At 38.5% G+C, this 20801-nt stretch overlaps 1 protein-coding gene across 1 annotated transcript in view; it reads right to left on the reverse strand.

Annotated features, from left to right (window-relative positions):
* Positions 1-205: 205 nt before the first annotated feature.
* The window catches only part of Prex2 (phosphatidylinositol-3,4,5-trisphosphate dependent Rac exchange factor 2), a 295598-nt gene continuing 275002 nt past the window's right edge, over positions 206-20801 (reverse strand). The window contains exons 38-40 of the mRNA XM_028769792.1: positions 13967-14069; positions 8258-8325; positions 206-473 (exon numbers count right to left, since the gene is read on the reverse strand). Coding sequence (XP_028625625.1) covers positions 428-473; positions 8258-8325; positions 13967-14069 — 217 coding nt within the window. The 3' untranslated portion in view covers positions 206-427. The remainder of the gene's footprint in view (positions 474-8257; positions 8326-13966; positions 14070-20801) is intronic.

The raw sequence follows: 20801 nt of genomic DNA on the forward strand, positions 1-20801 counted from the left end.
TCCTTCTGGGTGGCATGAGTGGGAGATGGGACACCTGTAACCCGCATCTACACTGTCCTTAACATTTCTGTATGATGGTTTTCAGAGTGTGGCCATCATTTTTAGTGGCAGACTTCAAGGAAAACTATCAAGTATTATATCTGTCCATTGGGGAAGTTAAAAACAAATACAATATAATTAATGAATGAGAAAGGAACCAAAATAGTTAATCTTTTATCTCTGTATAATTTTCCTACAAATTCCAGCAGAGTGTGAGGCTTAATTATCCGAAGGAACTTCTAGTTCCAGCATAAATATCCAAACCAAACATCAGTTATTTATACCATGGGAAGCCTTTACATCTTAAATACACATTTCTTTGTCTTCAGTGAAGAATGTTGACTTGGTCAGCATTTGGAAGCATCTGTCTCATGGCTTGTGGGAATGCTCATTCTTCTCCCACTGGAGGTGGCGGCTCACACAGCTTGTACAGCCTAGAAAGGACACAGGACAGCATGACAATCACTTATGATACCATCCTTACCTGAGTATTTTTTTTGGTAGAACAAATACATCGACACTAATTTCTTGGCCCCATCATTCATCACCACATTGACTGTATCATAGAAAACAGCGTATGAATCAGCTTGACCTAAAGTTTGGCCCTCTAATTTTGACAATACTTTTCCTTTTTTTGTGCATGTTTAGAAGACTGCTCATTTAACACCACTACCTTTTTACAGTGGTTCTCAACCATCCTCATATTGTAAACAATTAGTATATTTCCTCATATTGTGGTGATCCACAATCACAAAACTATTTCATTGTTACTTCATAACTGTAATTTTGCTGCTGTTATGAATCATAAAGTGAATATCTGACATGCAGGGAATCTGATACGCAGCTCCTTGTAAAGGTCAATGGATCCTTTGGTGTCCATTGACATACAGGTTGAGAACCTACTGTTTTAAAAGCTGTTGCTTTTCTCTAGTCTGTCTATTTGTTTTGCTGGTAGTAATATCTCTCCCCTGAATTGTCAGAGGCAGTGTCATTATGATAGTTAACACCTACCATAGCTATCTTGCAATGATGTAGTTTCTATCTTGTGGGGATCTACAGATTTTCTTACAAGTTTTGCGCATTTACCTCTATCCCTGTGGTAATAAGGGTTTGGCCACAAACTAACTGATGAACAGGTTCATGATATCTAAATCTTAAGATGCAATTAGGTATCTGGCCTTTTCTAAGGACTTATGACTGGCTATAGCCAGCCATCACTCAGTAGGATCATCAGGTCCAAAGAATTCATGTTACTTGTGGAAAAGCTGGGGCATGCTCCTTCACAACCTAGGCCTAGCTATTTGAGACCATACTGCATCACCACACAGCTCAAGAGGACTCACTAGCTTTACACAAGTTGGCCTGAGTAGCTAAAAGCTAATACCAGAACCAAAGCAAATGGGAGCAAGATGATTCCAGATGCTAGTGACCTCAATGCCCCACGGATTACTTACACTAGATCTAAAGCAGTGGTTCTCAAGCTTCCTAAATGTGACCCTTTAATACAGGTCCACATGTTGAGGTGAACCCTGACTTTAAAACTATTTCATTGGGTTTTTTTATAACTATAATTTGGCTACTGTTATGAATTACAGTGTAAATATCTGATATGCAGGATATCTCATATGTCACACCCCAAAGATGTTGGGGCCCATGGGTTGAGAACCACTGATCTAGAGAGACAAGAGGCTGAGCTAAAATGTGTGGGGTTTGTATTCTACCTGTTCTCCTTAAGAAAAATTAAGTCTACACTTGTCCTACTGTGTACATTAGGCTAGTATCTAAAATATAGAATGTGAGTGTGAGTATGTGTGTGAGCCTATGTGCACTTATGTATGTGTGTGTGTATGTGTGTGTGTATGTGTGTGTGTGTGTGTGCCCACGCCCACATGCCCATGTGTTTTGTCAGGAGTGTTTATGCATGAGGAGGATTGAATCCAGGGCTCTCCTACTTGCTAAGCATATGTTCCTTCATTAATCTACACTCCTCTCAATACTGCAAGCTTTCAGATTTTTAAAAAGAGATTCTAATACAGGTAGCCAAGGAGATTTACTCTAGTTTGCATAGTAAGTTGAACAGAACTTAAAAGCATTGCTAGTCACTTTAGCAAACTATACATTTCTTCTGTCTGAGACACAAATATACTAATTCTAAACCAGTGGAGAGAAATGAGGATGCTTTAATGCCAAATTGTAAGACTGATTAATAAAATGAACTTTATTGGTCTGGAAGCCAAAAGTTACTGTCTTTGAAGGTCTGAAAAATGTACTTCATGCTTGAAAGGTGGCTTATGTGTAGCGAGATATCTTACCACTACATTTGTATAAAGCTCAGCAATTGGGCTATATGAGAGGTAGGTAGAGTGAGGAATAGGAAGGAGAGGAAGAGAAGTGGGAAGAGGAGGAGCTAGGAAAGAAAGAAGGAGGACTGGAGGAGAGAGGGGAAGATGGCAAAGGATGTGCGTGTCTCTAGCAGTCTAAGGTAGTTGTTATATCTAGGTTAGGTATTGGGTAACACCTCTAATTGTGTGGGCATGTTGTTAATTGAGCATTATCAAATACAAAAAGCCATTGGATAATCTTTAAGCATTATAGTCTCATTTCTACAGGGTACCACATGATGGAGGGATGATTTGGGCTCAGCCAAGCATTGTGGAGACAGTGTGGTAGATTAGCAGAGCCATCTCACTTGATGGTGTCTTGTGAATGTCAGGGCTGGTGCTTCTGGCTGGCCTGAGCTGCAGCAGCGAGAACACACATGGCTCGAGGCCTCAGGCCTTGCCTAGTCGGGAATGTGGTGGCCTCGTAACAACAACCCAGGTTGGGTGCCAGCTGCATTAAATTCTAACCATAACACTTACGCCCCATAGGTTATCTCCACAGAGGAGAATAATACTGAAAAGCTTGTTTTGTCCTTCCTAAAGAAGAGAACACATTAAATTGTGCTGATATAGTTTGTAGATTCTTCTGCAGCTAAAGTATGAGATGCTGCGTCAAACTGCCTCCTGGGGCTGGGGAAACAGAACAATTAGAAGGTTCTTTTCTCTCTCAATTTCTATCCTATTTCCATGGCAGTTCTGCCTAGTGAGTGACAAGGCACAGAGGCTCAAGAACAAGAAGGACAGAGACATGAGGTGGGTGGAGAACTCCTACCTCTCACATTCTATTACTTTATACTGCATGTTTGTGCCCAATGTGACCAATGCTAGCAGTGAGATGAATCTTTGAAATGTATGCCTTGCAAATTGGAGCAAAGGCTACTCCCTGTGGTCACCAAATGCAATAATAGCTCTGGCTACTACAGATCTGGGAAGCTCCTGTTTCTCGAAGCTTCTTGAAACTGACTCGGGGTTATTTGAGTTCAGGCACACTTATAACGGAAACTTGACAGCTCTGGGAGTTTAGCACCAGTTAATGAATTTTGGAAATGAAATAGGTAAGGACTTGACTCTAACCATCCACCATGGCTTCTGCTTTTAGAACCTAAATTATTGGTGGGGGGGCTGGGAGTAAGAAGTGGGGGGGGGTTGTTTTGGGTTTTTTTGCTAGGCCAGGATGTGGAGCTTTTATCCCACACATGTGTACTAAAGGGCCTACATGAGCATATGCTGTCCTAGCTCCTCTTTCTCTTTTTCCTTGTTTGGTTAATATTTCTGCATCTATCAGTTTTCAAACATCACTGTCTGTACCACACCCTATACACTCCTACATTTGCTAATCAGGGCTACAGACAAATGCTTCTTTAATAGTTAAAATATACTCTTTCTCAGGGCAATTCTCCTATCTGACAGATGAGAAATTGATATTTCAGAGAGGAAAATGCCAAGCACCATGCAGGAAGAATGACAAATAGCTTTAGAACTCATGGTATGTGGCCCACTAGTTAGAACGGCCATGATGGGTGTGATTTGGACAGACATGGCCCAGAGGACTACATGTCCTGAGGACCTCATGCTGTTATAGAGTTTTGCTCTGCTTATTACCCTCACATTCCTCTTAATCTAAGAATTGAGGGAAACTCTAAGGGGCTTCTAGCCCTGCACTGGGCAGTATCTCTGGCACTCACAATAATAGTGCTTTCAGGCATTGCTACTGGAGCAGATTTATGATTCAATCACCAATCACCCTAGGACCGTTCTTAGAAATGTAGATTGTAAGCAATGACTCTCAACCTTAGAAAGCATTTCGAAAGATAAAATTGTTAGTAAAGAAGTTAAGATCTTTTTGCTACTAGTTCTGATCTAGAGCATCTTAGGGAACAATTTGAAGTTCAGAAAGGCACATTACTAGTTAAGCTAGGGACTTTTTTAAGATCAAGGAACAAGAACATGGGCAGCACTAGCAGATGTGACTCACTGAGGCTGGACTAGTGATTATTGATTTCTTATATCCATTTTTTTCCCTCAGGTTCCTGATATGCTTTTTTGAAAAACGCTAACAAGTAGATGTGCGTTCTGAGTATTTAAAGTAGATATGACTGATTGTTACTTATATAAAAATTTAGAATTGTGATTCTTGTAAGATTTTTATCAAATTGCTTCTTAAGATAAATAAAACAATCAATCCTCTCTTTGTAATGACAAATTGCTGCCTCTCAGTAAGAGAAACTGGCTGAATTATCTTGCTTGCTCATATTTTGTTAATGTATATCAAGTTTCTTAGCTACAACTCTACATGGGTTCTTAGGAGATAATTTGTTTTCTTTATCTGAATTATCCGATGTTTCCCTAGTGAGGGTATTGAGTAACATACTGTTTTTTTCATAGTCATTCACTAGAAGAAAATAGGATGTAATCACATTGTAATTCTACACTGCTTGAAAGATTTTGCTGGAATGTATAAGGTCTGGAAGAAAAAATAAAATCTGTGTTGGAGCTTGCGCCATCCAACAACTGTGTGCATATGTATATATGTGTATGTGTGAAATACTTGGAGTCTGCTTGTTGGAACTCTGTTCCATCCATTCCATAAGTGAATGTGCATATATCTACCTGTCTGTTTGTAGGTAAGTATATATGTATCTATTTATATGTATGAAGTTATTGGAGCATGCTTTTGCTTCATTCACACTGTGTGTATATGTGTGTCTGTCTGTCTGTATGAATGAATGTTTTCTCTTTCCTGCTGGCCCCAAAAGAGATAGAATAATTCAGTTTCTCACTGGCTATGGGGAGTACTCGCCCCAGTGAATAAAGCTTTTTTCTCTCAGAGAAAAAATTGAGTAATGTCTCTAATAACTAGCTACCATTGGCAGCACCTCCTGTTGGTTGCTATCAGGACAGATCCCCATTAATCCCCCTTCGTGCTGAACCCTGTCAGCTATCAGCACTGTCCCCAACTGCCAATGCCACACCTTACTGCCTGACTCAATTTATCCTGTGGTGACAAAGCTAGTCTGTGACAGGAAAACACACACACACACACAGAGAAACACACACACACATGCACACATGCACATACGCAACCATGCATGCATTCATGAACACAAGCAACTATGCATCACTACAGAAGGTCATGTGGAGAACCAGAGTTGGAAGTCAGAACATTTTTTCCCTTCTTTGTGTTTCAACCACTTATGTTTGATTCCTCTAAATTACACAAATTGAGTGACACTCTTATAGCACAATTGTTTCAAATGATATAACAGAGAAAAGGACAGTGTGCCTCACATGGCAATCTGACATCATTAATGCTGTAAGAAAAGCCTGAGTTAGGTAGGACTGTCTCCAACCATGCCTCATTTCAGTGGTCCCTCACATGCACACAGACTTAGTCTGTCTTTGTATTCTGCAGGGCTGAAAGCTCCTTGAACACATATATTTTTTTAAAAAATCTGTCTTGACATATTATTGCCAAAGGCCACTCCTACCATATATCAGATGAAGGGCTAATGTAGAATAGCAGAGATGCTCAGGAAACCCACCCACCAGGAGTAGGCTTTCCCTAGCAATCACTGACAGCAAACTTAGCATCCTTAACCACACTCACATGTTTGTTATAGAGACTGGAGAATCTTTTCATCCTGCTTTTACCAAAAGACCTGCCCCTCCTAAATATGCAACAGAAAGTCAATAGACATCAGTGGATGTTTGCTGAGTGAACACCAATAATGATGAGTAAACTAAGAGTATATTAGGGACACTATGATGGAGTTCAGTTGGGAGGTTTGACCCAAATAAACTTGCAGGTAGACACAGCTCCCTGAAACTCCAAGAATGAACCTTCCAGAAACATTTTGCCAGCTTTGCCAATGGGTAGTTTGGTTCTGAGTAGCAAGTGTGTCTTCCAGCTTACAGACTTTGAGGGAAGCGCTGGTTCCTGTCAGGAGGGATCCTGTCCTCCATGACCCTCTGTATTCCCTGTATCTCCACAAACTGCTGCTTTCCCCTCATCTTTGCTATCCTCTCTTTTCCTCTCTTCCCTTCCCTCCCTCTTCCTTCTTCCTTTACTCCCTCCCTCTCTCACTTCCTCCCTCCCTCTTCCTTCCTTTCTCTCCCTTCTTTCCTGCCTCTTGGTTGGTGGAAATCACATCCTGGCCCTTGTGCTTTCTAGGCAAAGGTGCTAGTGCTCTACCACTGAGTTTTGTGTCCAGTCACACATTGCTTTTTCAGGGCCACAGTCACTTCTGTATTGAGCTGCTCTTCTCCCTGGGGCAACAGTAAAATACATGGGATCTCCTCAGTAAATATCTACAGAATGAGTGAAATAGTAAATAAAAATTTGAAATAATTTTTATCTCTCTCTTGTTATTCCCTTGTACAACGTATCAATTTTATAGCCAGTTCATTTTATTATGTTTCATCTCAAGTGTTTTAAAGATAATCCAATAGAGAAAAAGCTTGAGTTCATCATAGGTTTGTTGTCTTATGTTCGGCTGGAGTATTGGTTTATTGATCAGATGCTGAAGCTTTATCCCAGCCCTGCTGTTCATTAGTGTTCAACAGCTCTAGCTGAAAGAACCTTGAAAAGTTATTACCTTGTTTTCTTATTGAAATTTGAACACTTCAGTGGGTCTATTATACAAATATCCAATGTCTCTGCTCATGGTGCTGGAAAGAATGTTTTTTGTGAAATGATTTTTTAGCAATAGAGAGCCTCAAGACTAACCAGCTAAGAATGATAACATTAACAAGACTAGAGGATTATACAGTGTTAGGAGTCAGCACTGGAAATAAATGCAGCCACTACATGGTTCCCATCCTTTTTCACTGGGAAAACATGGTTTCTGTTTTGAAAGCACTCAAAACTCCCAAGTAGGTTATCAACATGAAGTATAACTTCATAAATGGCTGTAGTCACCTTCCTCTTTCTGCTGATGGTGTTAAAAACAGAAACAAAGAACATCTTACCTGAAACAGCTGTTGAGAGGTCTACTGTTTGTTAAAATGCAAACATGTACTCATGATCAAATATCTAAGTAGTTATTTAACACTGCCCCACTTCAAGATATATGAGAGCTAACCCTAGCCACAGAAATCAAATGGAAAGCAGTTTTCAATGTTCATTCACTTTGAAGGTAGGTTAGAGTCCTTTCTTATACTTGGTGAACTCTGAATATTTGATACAACCAACAAAAAGCTCTATGATTAGTCCATCCACCCATCTATCCATGCATCCATTCATTCATTCATTTGTTCTTTCATTCACATGGTCTTGAAATAAATTTAAATATTTGAAGTCTACTATGTAGTCACTGATAAAATGAATGTTTATTCTCTGTCTCCTGAGAACTCATATTTGGTTAGAACACTAATAATAAATGGCAACATAATATAGAAAGGGGCATCATGTGACACCCAGGATACCAGGAAACCTGACAAGAGCTACTAAACTAAGATTCAAAGCAGAAGATTCATGTAAGCTGGGGTTTCAGAGTTTAATAAGAGTTTTCCATAACAGTAGAGGCAAAAGCATAACAATCATGGAAGAGCAATGGATAGGGTAGATGGGCAGTTGACACATAGTAATTACATTTTTGAGATTTTTGTTGTAAACCCTGTTTTTTATTCACTTTCAAAATAAAATAGTATCTGTTTCTTTCTGATAGCAATCATTGGCCCCTCATCAGACTTCAACATTGAGTGTTTTCCAGAGAGAGCTTATAATTAGTGTCAGTATGACACTGGGCATGAACCAGAGCAGATACCTGGCCATGACTGACTCTGCCAGAAGCCAGCAAGCCCAAGGTAGAGGTAAGAGGTAGATGTGGTACACTTACCTCGGAGCTGACTGAGGAGTCCGGTCTCTAACCCCCAAGTTCTTAGCTGTATTCTGAACTCTTGCACCCTGAAAGTCAGGGAAATCAACAATATACTAAGAGTTAATTCAAATAAACCTGAGTTTAGAAGTATTATTTCAACAGTATTTAATATCAAGGACCATTAATAAGAAATACAACAAAAACCACTATATGAATGTTTTTTAAAATTGGTGCTGTTATGAGTTAAAACATACTGTTCCAAATACTTACTATTTACCCTAGAGCCTTAGCTCATTCAAGAGTTTCATTCCCACATCTTACATCTTTATTTTCAGAAGCAATTAATAAGTTAAAACATTAAAAACAGAACATGACCATGTTATTAACACATGTTAGGCCCAAACACTTTTACAGAACACGAGTCAAACCTGCATCACTTCAGATGGACATGCAGTCTAAATGTAATAGTGTTTATTTAAGAAAACATCTTCTAAATAGGACTACAGCAATTTCTAGACAAGCCACATCAATGTTGATTAATGAAATGTAAGAGTTTTTTCTCAAAGTTGGTGGTTTAAATACAATCCTTTTTCAGCAATAAAAAGGGCCCTGTGACCAGTCAATTTCAGGAATGAAGTTACAACCACTTTTTAGTTACTAATGGATTCCCAATTGAACCAAATATGACTGTTTGCTGCTGGGAACAGAGAAAGGAGAGTAGCTAAAACAAAACAAAATTCTAAATTGCTCCAAGTACCCACTGCACCCAATACTGCCCTAAATAAAGTTGAGAAAAAAGGCAGAGAAGACCCAAAAGATAGATTCTCTTAAAATAAACCTAAGAAATGAAAACAAATCTGAAAAAACAGACAAGCAAAAGAAAAATTCAGTCCTTTTCTTTTGAAGACAATGAATAATTAAGAAAATATTTAAAAGAACAAAATAAAATTCTACACACTTTCACCACCCTTCTTAACAGTTCCCTGAACCGTGGTTGATCAAAACCAGGAATCGGCACAACCATATAGATAATAATTATGGTACATCATCCTCGGGTCCCACCACTTGCTCCAGGAAGTTTCCTTTTCTTGTTTAGGATCCTTTGGTGCAGACTCTCATGTTGTATGTTGTGAACATGGTTCATGTTCCTATGACAGCTGCTGAGAGCCTGCCTTTGATGACCTTCATACTTTGGATGGTTACTGGTCATTATTTTGTAGAGTATCTCAGTTTGGATTTGTCTATTGTGTTCTTATAATTAGAGGGAAGACATGCTTCTTTTAAAAAAACAAGAAAAAGAAAGTAGTAACACTGAGATCTGTTTGTCACATTTGGAGATATATGTTGTTCTTGTATTTTAACACTTGTGACATTACTTGGTCTCTTATGGGGCAACTCCTGTAATGTCACCACCACCTCTTTGTGGGCTTTACAAAGTTTGGACTATAAGAGTGTCAATATTGAATCTCCCTTCAAACTTCTGCTTACCAATTCAGTCTCCAATGGTGACATATTAATATTGTGATGGAATGGTATTTTCTTTCAAGATGAGTCATCTATTTTCCAAAGCCTTTATTTAACTCAGCAGAAACTCACAGATAATGATTAATTTCATTCTGAGATATAATTATTTCTTATATTTTCTCTCAAATTGTGATGGTATTGAATACTGGAAGGTCTTATTTTTTCTGGTTGTTTGCTGTATCCATTGAGACACCATTATTATATTTTGGTGCCTGCTTTTTCCACTGTCCAAAGGCCTATCTTCTCACCTTGGCAAGAAACTAGACACTCACATTTCCATCCTCCTTCCAAGCTACCTTCTTTCCATGTCTTCCTTCCTCCCAAATGTTACTTATTATCCAAGATCTACTTACTATGTGTGCTTATTACTACCGTCAAAAAGCTGCTTTGATACCTTTTTAGTAGACAAGGTTAGCTTACTAATAAACATGCACCCATCTCTATTCACCTCTCCATCTATACTTATCTGTGTGTTCACAGTGAGCTGGGTGTTACTACTAGCATAGCGACTCCACTAAAACACCACAGGATGCATTAGATTCCAGCCTTTCCCTTTCCCTTATTTGTAACTTTCCCTGTCAGTGGCAATGCACATTTTCATGATTAGATTATCATCACTAGTTTGTTCAATTGTAGTGTGTACAAAAATTGGTTTCATAATGTCTAGGTCATACATGCATTAAAAATAAGTTTAAAAACTAAAGTATAGTATACATGTATAATTCTCTGTATCCTTTCATAATATTTCATTAAATAATTAATAGAAAGCTTTTTCATTTTCTCAAAGCCAGATGACTGGTCTAATTGAGAACACCATTGGCATACTTTATGTTGCATTTGTCTATTCAGTTCCCCATGTGTTTGACTTGTCAGTAATTTGCATTTTCACACCATTGTTCACGGTTCACCTGTCCGCCCAGACAGCTTCCCTAACTCTTTGTCTGTCTACCTTGTTTACTCTCAAGACTCCAAAAATGCATTGTGATCATTCAGTCATAACTACTTGATCATTTGACATCTCATTTAACTCACTTTTTAGTGAGTTAAATATATTGGTTTCTTTAATTCTTACAAACAAAATATCAATGAAATGCTATTATTATCTCTGTCCAAATCACAAGGAAAGTAAAAATTTGAGGTGTGGAAAGTCCTGCCCTGAAACACAGAGTTAGTTAGTACTACTTACTCAATTCAAATGGTACTGCTCAGCTCATGAGTGCCAGCTCCTAGTGACTAATATACTCTGCACCAATGCACTGCCCCATTTTGTCTAGTTAGAAGCATCTCAGTGAACTACCTTCATCTAAGCATTTCCTCTGTACAGGATACGGACTCAGGTCTTAGCCAGCAATGGGCACACAGTCTGCTGGCATGCTTTCTGGCCTGTGTCCTAAGACTGGGCTTCTCAGTTGCACTTGTTTGTTGGCAATATGCCTACAGTGCTTACCATGTCTCAAGACCAGAACCTCTGCATCCTCCCAGTTTTTCTCCCTAAGAAGAGTTTGACTCTGTAACACTGAAGGTGAGGGAATACTTTCCTTCCCAAGCATTTATTAGAAAGGCAATGTTTTTATTGGTCTTTACCAAAGAACAAATAAATTTATAACTTTCACCATGGAAAAAATTTTAAGTTTATAATGCAAAGGTCAGTCTCTCCTTTAAGGTTTCTCTCCATCATCCAGTCAGCTGGATATGTCAAAGTATGATTTAACCAAGTATTGTCATTACAAAAAGCTGGGAGGAGCATTTGTTATACTTCTTGTTCATTCACATTCCAGCAGTGAGTTTAAATAACCCCTCCATGAAGAGTACATATACAATCTGTCCTTAAAACAATAATGTAATTATACATATATGTGTATACATACATATATATGTATATATACATATATATAAAATATATCCCATCAAAAGCTCAGTTTGACAAAATTAAAAGAAAGTTTTTAATTCATTCATTATATTATTATCAATCAACTTCAGTGTACGTCAAATAAAGTATAATTGCTTAAAATACAAAACTTCAAATTCAGTAATGTGAGCTGGGTGTGGTGGCTCATGATTATAATTCTAGCATTTGGGAAGTAGAAGCTGTAACATTGTTGACAAGTTTGAAGTTAGCCACGGATTCAGAATTAAGACCTTATCTCAAAGCCCCAATAAATAACCACAACAAAATTCAATAACAAGATAGTTCTAATACTTCAAAACGTAATAAAGATGAAAGATGTTTAACCACTGTGCCCCCCAGAGTCAAGTTTCCCCTTGAAAAGGGATGAGAACTTACTGAGGGCCTGGGTACCAGCCTCCTGTCTCACCACCTGCCACTGCTGAATGCCAAAAGGAAGATGCTCTCAGGAGCCCTGCAGGCTGAACTACTGGATATCAGTCTGCCAGTCTGATTCCCAAAAAGAGGAAACCCATCTTTGTAAGCTTTCACAAGAAGAGATTACGAGGTCTTCTCTTCTCTTTGCCCCATGGGATAAACAGTTAGAGCTAAGGAATTAGCATTAGAGGAGGAAAGCCACCTAGTCTCAACAGTTACTCAAGAAGAAGGGGCGGTTGTGGTAAAAGGAGCAATAAACAAAAAATGTGCAGTTTAGACTCTGCCTGGCTTTTCAGTCTTTCTGATTTAGTTTACACACCATCCATCAATACTATATATGTATACCAAGCTTGCAATGAACTTTGTAGCAGTGAAGCTGGAAAATAGACAATATCAGCTTCACTTTATCTCTATTGTCTCTATTTACATTTTTCTTTTAATCATTGAAGACATTAGATGATTGTCATTACTCAGATCCACAGATAGGAATGCACATGGAACAAACTTAGAATAGACTCCATAGTAGGATGCTCTCAGGAAGCTCACTCAAGCTCCTTCTCCTTGTAGGTGGTAATTTTGAGGGAACATTTCCATAGCTTCTTATGTACTATCTCGAAGAATAACAGAAGAAAAGCAAATAAGACTTCACCCCTTTGCACTCCTTTCTAACCTAAATCCCACCTCTGATGTGAGAATCTACAAGCTTACCTGGGTTTGTTTATTAAACTTGAATCTGTATATCTACTTCCCTGAGTCCCTCCTATATCATATGGCAGGTTACATCTGTGGTTGTCATTTGCCTGCTGGACAACAGAATGTCATATGCTTCTGGTGAGTCTAAATTTTCAACTGATCCCTGTACAACCTTCTACATTCCACAGGGCCAACTTCTACCCTTGATTCCTAAAGCAGAAGTGTGAAGAATGAACACTCATTGGGTCTCCAATGTGCATTGTGGCAGCTAGGTAGGCATTGGCTTCTTTTATTTGTTCATTGGCTAGCTTGACATTCCATAGTGAAATCCTGGGGACAAGAACCATGGGGGTTGACAATGTTTTCGTTTTTTGGTGAATAAAGTGGTCATAATTACAAAAGCATATCTAATGAAGCCACTGTCATTGAAAAACTCAACACAAGTCAGCTTGGCTGCATCAGGCCAAAGGGAAGGTGGCAGAAAAAAACATAAAACTGATGACTTTCATTTGTCTTATTACTGCTTAAATGTCTTTTGTATTAGCTTGATCCTATTCTCTACTTTCTAATCAGAACTATGGAAGCTGGGATAGTTTAAAAAATAATTTAGACAAATTACAATTAGGTTACCTTCGTTTTTCAAATGCTACTGAATTACAGCTTAGGACATTCATTTCTAAGAGAATACAAAGTGAGTACAGTCTCTGCTGGGGAAAGTCAGTTGAAAGGCTCATATTCAGCCTCAAATGGGGATTCTGAGGTGAGAACTTTCTCCTCAAGACGATGCACACACACATTTTATCATGGCATGGAAGACTTTGGGAGATCACAGAAGCTAAAGGGTTCCTCAATTCCTCTTCTTCCTTGCCTCCTCCACCCCAATCTACTTCCCAGGTTTATTAAATTCTCTATAGTTTCTAGAAGTACAACATATCCTTTATTTTGTTACTGCTAGAAGCCCCAGACCACTTTTGTTTTGTGTGGTCATTTCCCTTTTTGCTTCTAGGTCACAGCATAGATACCCTTTTCCTATGAGTTCAGTGCCCTTGGATGAGGGGTCTGTACTATTTTCTCCTTGAGTGTGCTTCCCAGGCATGGCTTACTCAATGGCATGTGCCTACACAAGTGTCACATCAAACCAGGTCCTAGAAAACATCTCTCCTAAGACAGACAAGAAAGTGACTCACCTGCTTTCTCATCACATCTGTGGCCTGCATAATATACCGAGGAGGGAGGCCATGGCTTCTTGCTAGAGTGATGGCTTGCTCCAGTGTCACACTCAGGGTGCACCTGTGGGCCAAGGTATGGAAGTCACAGTCAGACTCACTGATACACTCATAGAGAAGTCTGAACTACCAATGTCATCAGAAACCAGCCAATGATGATTTTTCTACATGGAATTCCTGTTTAAAAAATAGGCCACAGGGCCACATGACTGGAGATATATGCCAAAAGAGTTCGAAATTAAAATTAGTCTATCATTGTAAAGTATGTATAAAGACATCTTTACCATAGAAAACTGAATAATCATATTTACAATAAAGTTTTTATTTCCACTGTCCAATAAGCAACTAGAGAAGTGACCTCCTCATAATCATTACCAAGAATTCCTCTGAATTCTTCACATGCTAATAGTCTGAAGTTAGTTACATAATTAGCATCTAGTCGGACATGATGTTCACAAGGACTTAGTGTCTGAGTCAATTTGAGTTGTTCTGCACATTGTTTTGCATGTACCTGTAGGCCTCCGAAGGCCAATGACTGTATCCAATGGTTCATGTAAAAAGGAAATCAATTTCATTTAATTGCCTGCCTCCTCAACAGCTATAACCTTTTCATCCTCAGGAAGGTATCCTCTGCTCCAGTTATAAAACCTATTGACCTAACAGTTTAATCAATAATGTTCATTATACCCACTGAATGAAGCTAAAGAAAGAAAACTATTGACTTCATTTTCTAGTCCTGAGACATGTCTGCATTTTTCTGATAAAGCATGGCTTTCCTCTTCTACTGTGAACACAGACACAGTAAGGGGTTTTGTCATCAACTTTCCTAGTCACTTTACACTGACTTCATTGCACAAGTTGTAAATAGAAACACAGCAAAAATTGCCTGCAAGAGACTTGAAAACATTTTAGTTCAACTGAGCCATCCATGTAGCCAATAGTACACACCGAACAGGGGTATCACATGTTACCTCTTTGTCTGTCTCTCCTTCCCTTCCTCAGCCTCTGCCTGTCCATGTTATTTAGTACTGGCTGGACTATGGCTACTCACTATGTAGCCCAGGATGATCTAGAACTTACAGCAATCCAAGTGAGATACACATCTGGCTAAGAAACACCTGTTTAGAATCAGTAAGATATTGCTTAAAGAAAAAGTAACCTTCAAATGGGTATGCATGTTTTTTTCCCTAGCCAATCCAAACAACAACAGCAGCAGCAGCAACAGTAACAGCAGCAATGCTCTGTATATTTTAATGAAGTCCCAGGACTGATTAAAACATTTAAAAGGTAACTTTGGTTTTTTGTTTGTTTGTTTTTGTATTTTGGCTTTTTGTTTTGAAAGAAACAATCATACAAACAGTGGATATATTGTCTGTTTCTGATTCAGGCTTCCAGGCTCCTCAGGACCATTATTGCCATGTACAACATCCAGAATTCCAGCATTCTAAGGGAAGCTAAGAACGGTGCTCCTAGCTCTGTGGGTGATAGGCTATTATTTCCCTCATAGCTCTTTATTGTCTCTCAACTCTTTCATCTGAATGTCTGGTGGTAAATCCAGTATTTGAGTCCTTATGCCTAAAAGACTCCAACTCCTGAAAGGGGCATGTGGATTTCTCCTAGTGAATAAAGACATATAAACCCACTGCTGGGATTTACAGGGCACCATTTGGTTTTACAGGTGCTTTGATTACCAGAGGGGCTGAGCTTAAAAATCTCAGGCAAGAATAAGAAAGTCCATCTGAGAAGCCAGGAGCTAAGTAAATCTTAACTCACTAGGAAATTTCTTGCTTGACTATAATATCTCCTTTCTAGAAAAATATAGGCCTTTAATTTCATAGCTCCCTCTAGTTGCTATTTAAAAAAAAAACAAAAACAAAAACAAAAACAAAGTAGGCTTATTTTTTCCTTTGTTGACATGAAGTAATTTAACATTTAAATTACATAGTATAAATGTACAATTTTAAAACAAATTATCAATGTCACAGAGTAGTTTGTGACTCCTTCATAAATGGCAGAGAGGTGCATTGAAGAAAGCCTCAGCATTGTCTCAGCAATAAAATGCTCCCGATTTGGATCCTGCCTTACACCTGTGAGGACATGTACTTGGTGAGATGATAAATACTAGAGAAACTGCTAGTTCCCCATAGAAACAAAAACAAGACAACAGACCTGTGCTTATGATTAATACATTCCCAGACATCCTATATTGAAAATAGACCCAACTCATTCCTATTTCACCAACACTTAAAATGATAAACTATAGCTGATGAGTATAATTTACTCTGAATGACAGTTTAATATAGGAGTCTTTGTGTGAGTCATGTGCTCGTGTGTGTGTGTGTGTGTGTGTGTGTGTATGTGTGTGCGTGTGTGTGTGTGTGTGTGTGTGAATTCATATGGAAGTTTTATGTGTTTATACATAAGAACATTTCACTTTGTGTTTTGTTTTGATTTGTTTTAAAGTAGATCTTCTCTCTGAAAGCTTAAGCTCCTTTAGGGTGTTGATTGGATAGTAGTCCTGAGAGATCCACTGGTCTCCACTTGCCCAGCACAGGGTCTTCAAGTGCACAGCACAATGGCCATAGTTTTATGTGGGTTCTGGGGGGTTGAACTCTGGTCTTCATGTTCACACAACAAGAACTTTACCAGCTGAGCATTTTCTCAGCACCTAACACAGAGGACTTCACTCGCCCTGGGCTATTTTATGTGTCCATTTTGCACCAAGTACCATTCGTTGCCAGAAGAGCCAATCTGTTTCCATGTTGAGAAGTCTCAGTTTCTAAACTGCTTGCTTGAGATGATCCTTTTGCAATTCTTAGAAGAGGTCTGGCAGTATATAGACAGTATCACATGCTTCCCTTGTCAATGCATAAAGTTAAACATTAGAACTGCAAACGTTTCCAACTGCTAATTTCTTTACTCCTCAGCTTCTTCAGTCATAATGTAGAGTCTTAGGTAGCATTGTAATGGATGTTAATTATTTCTGGGACTGAGCTAGAAAGAGCTGAGTTAGAATGCATTCAGGATAGCTTGACTGGAATTATTTAGATGATTCATAGTGGCTTCCACATGGAATTATGGTATTCCAATATTCTGGTATAACAATGGCTTCCAGAGCATTCTTTCCTGCTTGCCCACTGCACAAAACCTTCCGAAGTCAAAAAAGCAGGTACAGGAAAGACACCCCCATATCCTGCTCCTCTTGACTGGAAGTATGTATGGTCAGAGGGAGCAAGCTGGAAATATACAAAACCTGAAGCTATCTGTGTGATAACATTTAAAATAGCAGGGCTTAGTCTATGTGCTACAGAGTAAGGATTTAAATTAACAAGCAAAAAGTGTACAAGCCATTAGCAGTAATACACAATTGTTACTGAAATGCTTTTCTGAGCTCTCAGTAACTCAAATTAGATCAGTCATGCTAGAAGCTAGAACAAATTTTCTATTCTCTTCATAGAAAAATTATATCACAAATGATCATAATTTGCTAGGCAATCAAAGGCAGTGCCATAAAAATTGTGGGACAAAAGGATAGAACTGGGTCACACAATAATCATATTTCAACTTTTGTAAGAGTTGTATGTATTAGCATTTAAACCTTGTGAGTTGTTCTTGTTCTGACACTTGGTAAATACTAATTTTCATTTCTTATTTTTTTTTGGCTTCTCATTTTTATTATTTTTTTAAAGAAGGCACTTACCTGCAAACCCTAATATCTCCATCTCCCCAGCGACTAGAGTGTTCTACCTCTCTCCATTATAGGCACAAAATGATAAGAAGAAACTCTGGCCTTTCTTCAATAGAAACTCACTGATGATGAAAAGCTTTGAGCTTCAAAATTGCCTATATGTAAAATGCTTTATTTCATTCCTGTATTAACTCCTATTTACTATATACTAAGGTCAGAATTTTAGACCTTCAATCTTCCACAAAGCAGCTTTTGCCACATGTAATCCTCCTATTAGATGTTTATGACTCTCTTATAATAAATTTGACTTGATTAAAAAAAACCCTCAAAACCTCAGGACCTTCTGCATATTTGATCATTTGCAATAATCACAGACAAAAGTATCAGCTGAATTCTAATTATATCTCCAAACCTTCCAAGGTCTATTGACTCATTTATCTATTCAGATTGTAGTACGACAGACCCTCAGGGACAGGTGTGTTAAACTGAACGCTTGCGGTATGCTGCACCTCCTTTGAGTCACAGTGGTGGTGCTGGAGTCAGAATAAGTCTGATGTGTGACCCAGTGTAGCTGATGGGTGCTGTACTGGTCTCATTTGCTCTCAGTGCACATAGGAAGAGAAGTACTGATGTTTTGGTTGGTAGTTAATCATTGTGTGCTGTCTTTCAAGCCCATTATTAAAATTCCCTTCCCTCCTCCCCTCTGTGTGTGTGTGTGTGTGTGTGTGTGTGTGTGTGTGTGTGTGTGTATAACTGAATACAATAAATTTAACTCATGGTAGACCAGATTTATGATAACCAACTCTAAATTTATAGCCACAGATTATCATAAAGTAGTACCATGTGTATACTCATCAAAAAATATTTCAATCAGATATAGAAAATACAACTCTCACAAAGGGTTCTCGGTACTAATTGGTATTTATTTTCACACATTTAAAAAATCATAAGTGACATGGAACACTAGTTTAAAAGCTTTTTCTGTGTCATAATACATATGCAGAATTCAAAACTATGCTTAAAATACCTACTGCTATCCCTGAGGTATCGATGTGTATTGATGACTCAAATATAACCTGAGCAATGGTTTTTAAGTATTTGAGCGCTGATGCTGTCCTCTGTCATGGAGACAAGAAAAAGAAAATAACTGGAATGTATTTGTAAATAAGACCCAATCATTAAATCTATTCAGAAATGTGGCAAATGCATTGAGAGAATAGTATATCTTGGCAAAATCAATAACTAGTTCCCTTATACCAGATACACAAGATTTTATTCCATTTCCTTTCCTCCAGATCTAGTTAGTCATTGTCACCTTCAACATCTTTCCAATTAAGATTTCTAGGTGAATTTTGTTCCTACTTGGAACATATAAATATTACGGTGTATTGATTAATTAGACTTACATTAATACTGTCGAAAAAAGCTTGCCTTGATTGAACCTCATTGGCTACAACAGAGCTGCTACACTAAGCTTCACCTCTTTTTATTCTTCTTTGAGTCACTTCACTTAAAAGCCTAACCCTCTGGATATTCTTCTTCCCAATAGTAAACTGCTGCAGCCCAGCTTCCCAGCGTGGCTCCCTTGTTAACTCTAAGTGCAGGGAAGGCCAGGCTTCTCAAGTCTCCCTCCTCAGTGGAGTTCAGAACCCCCACAGTAAAGTTCTACAAATGGCCTTTTACATTATCAACACCTGCCTTTTTTCATGTCCTCAATGTTCATATCTATTCTAATGGTTTTTCTTTCTAGTAATGAAAACTTCCTCTACTTGAATTCAAGGAGAATGGTTTTGTTGTTTTAAGTGACTTACTGTGAGGTTGTGAGGGAGGATTCTCAAAATAAGCACTAACAAGGTCTGGCATTTCTTAGGATACCCCTCCCTTTCTTGCCTATGATGAATCCTTACTGTGCTTTCTGATAGTTCCTGCCATTTCCTCTGTTTGGTAGGTAATTGTGAGCAGCTGTCTTTTATGGGTTGGGGGTTACAGCCAGTGTTGAATGCTTGAGGACCGGGGGTCTGTCAATAGTATCATAAAAATGGAAAAAAAAAACCAGCCATGTGCTTCATATTTCTAACTCTGCAGTGAGGAGATGGGTGGATTTACTATCAAAACCACAGATCTCTACGGAACAACCTGAGTGCCTGCAGTAGCTAGGTCCTTTGCCAGTGGTGGCCATGTACACTGCTCATTTAATCTTCACACTCCCACTGTTACAAAGAACTCACTATTCACACCTCATCCATGAGGCTATAAGAGATCAAGCTATGCAACCGTTTACTTCCTTTAATAGAAGTAACAGGATGCAACCGTTTTCTGATTCAAAATTCAACACTTTTCACTACATGAAATTCAGATCACATAGTCAATGCCTTTAGCATTCCCAACATCTATCATTCAACAACTACAATCCTGGGCCCCTGCATTTGTATTTTATATGCATTGTTTTGGTACAGATGAATTCAGGAAGCTCAAATTGCTTCTCGACGAATGTAGACCTTGTCCTAGTAGAATGTGCTCAGGATTAGAAGGGAACCAGTTTTGAAGCACACTCGGGTGTACTGATTGTAAAGCAATCAAATACTGAGGATAAACTGACATGATTATGTGTCCCTTTCTACCAGGGAATTGTATTCTGCTGTAGAAAATGTACTGCTCTGTGCAAAGCATGTTCCATTCCCACAATGATCACACTTACTCTAACTTCTAATTATATTTAATCATGACACACAGAGCACCACTGTTCAAAGTCCCTTGACAAGCAGAGCGAAGCGCCCTATTGAAGAAACCAATTTGTTCTTGTTGCATGGCTCTATTTTTCTTCCTTGCTTTTATTACCTTACACGAAGGAAAATTGTACACCTGGGGGCAAAAGTAGCATGTTAAACACTGATCAATCCCCAAGTCACTACAGTGGCTCTCCGAAGTTAGAGCCTCTGCAAAATTAATATGGGAAGGCCAGATGCTGACCTATTGATATTTCTTGCCCCATTCACCTTTAGTAATGCTTCTGTGTCAAATGAAATGCTTGATAAAATTACTACACATCAATGGGAATTTTAAAATGACAGTACTTATGTAATAGAATCCCTTTTCTTAATGAAGCAT

The sequence above is a fragment of the Grammomys surdaster genome, unplaced genomic scaffold (assembly GCF_004785775.1).
Source record: "Grammomys surdaster isolate TR1022 unplaced genomic scaffold, NIH_TR_1.0 64, whole genome shotgun sequence".
Lineage (NCBI taxonomy): Eukaryota > Metazoa > Chordata > Mammalia > Rodentia > Muridae > Grammomys > Grammomys surdaster.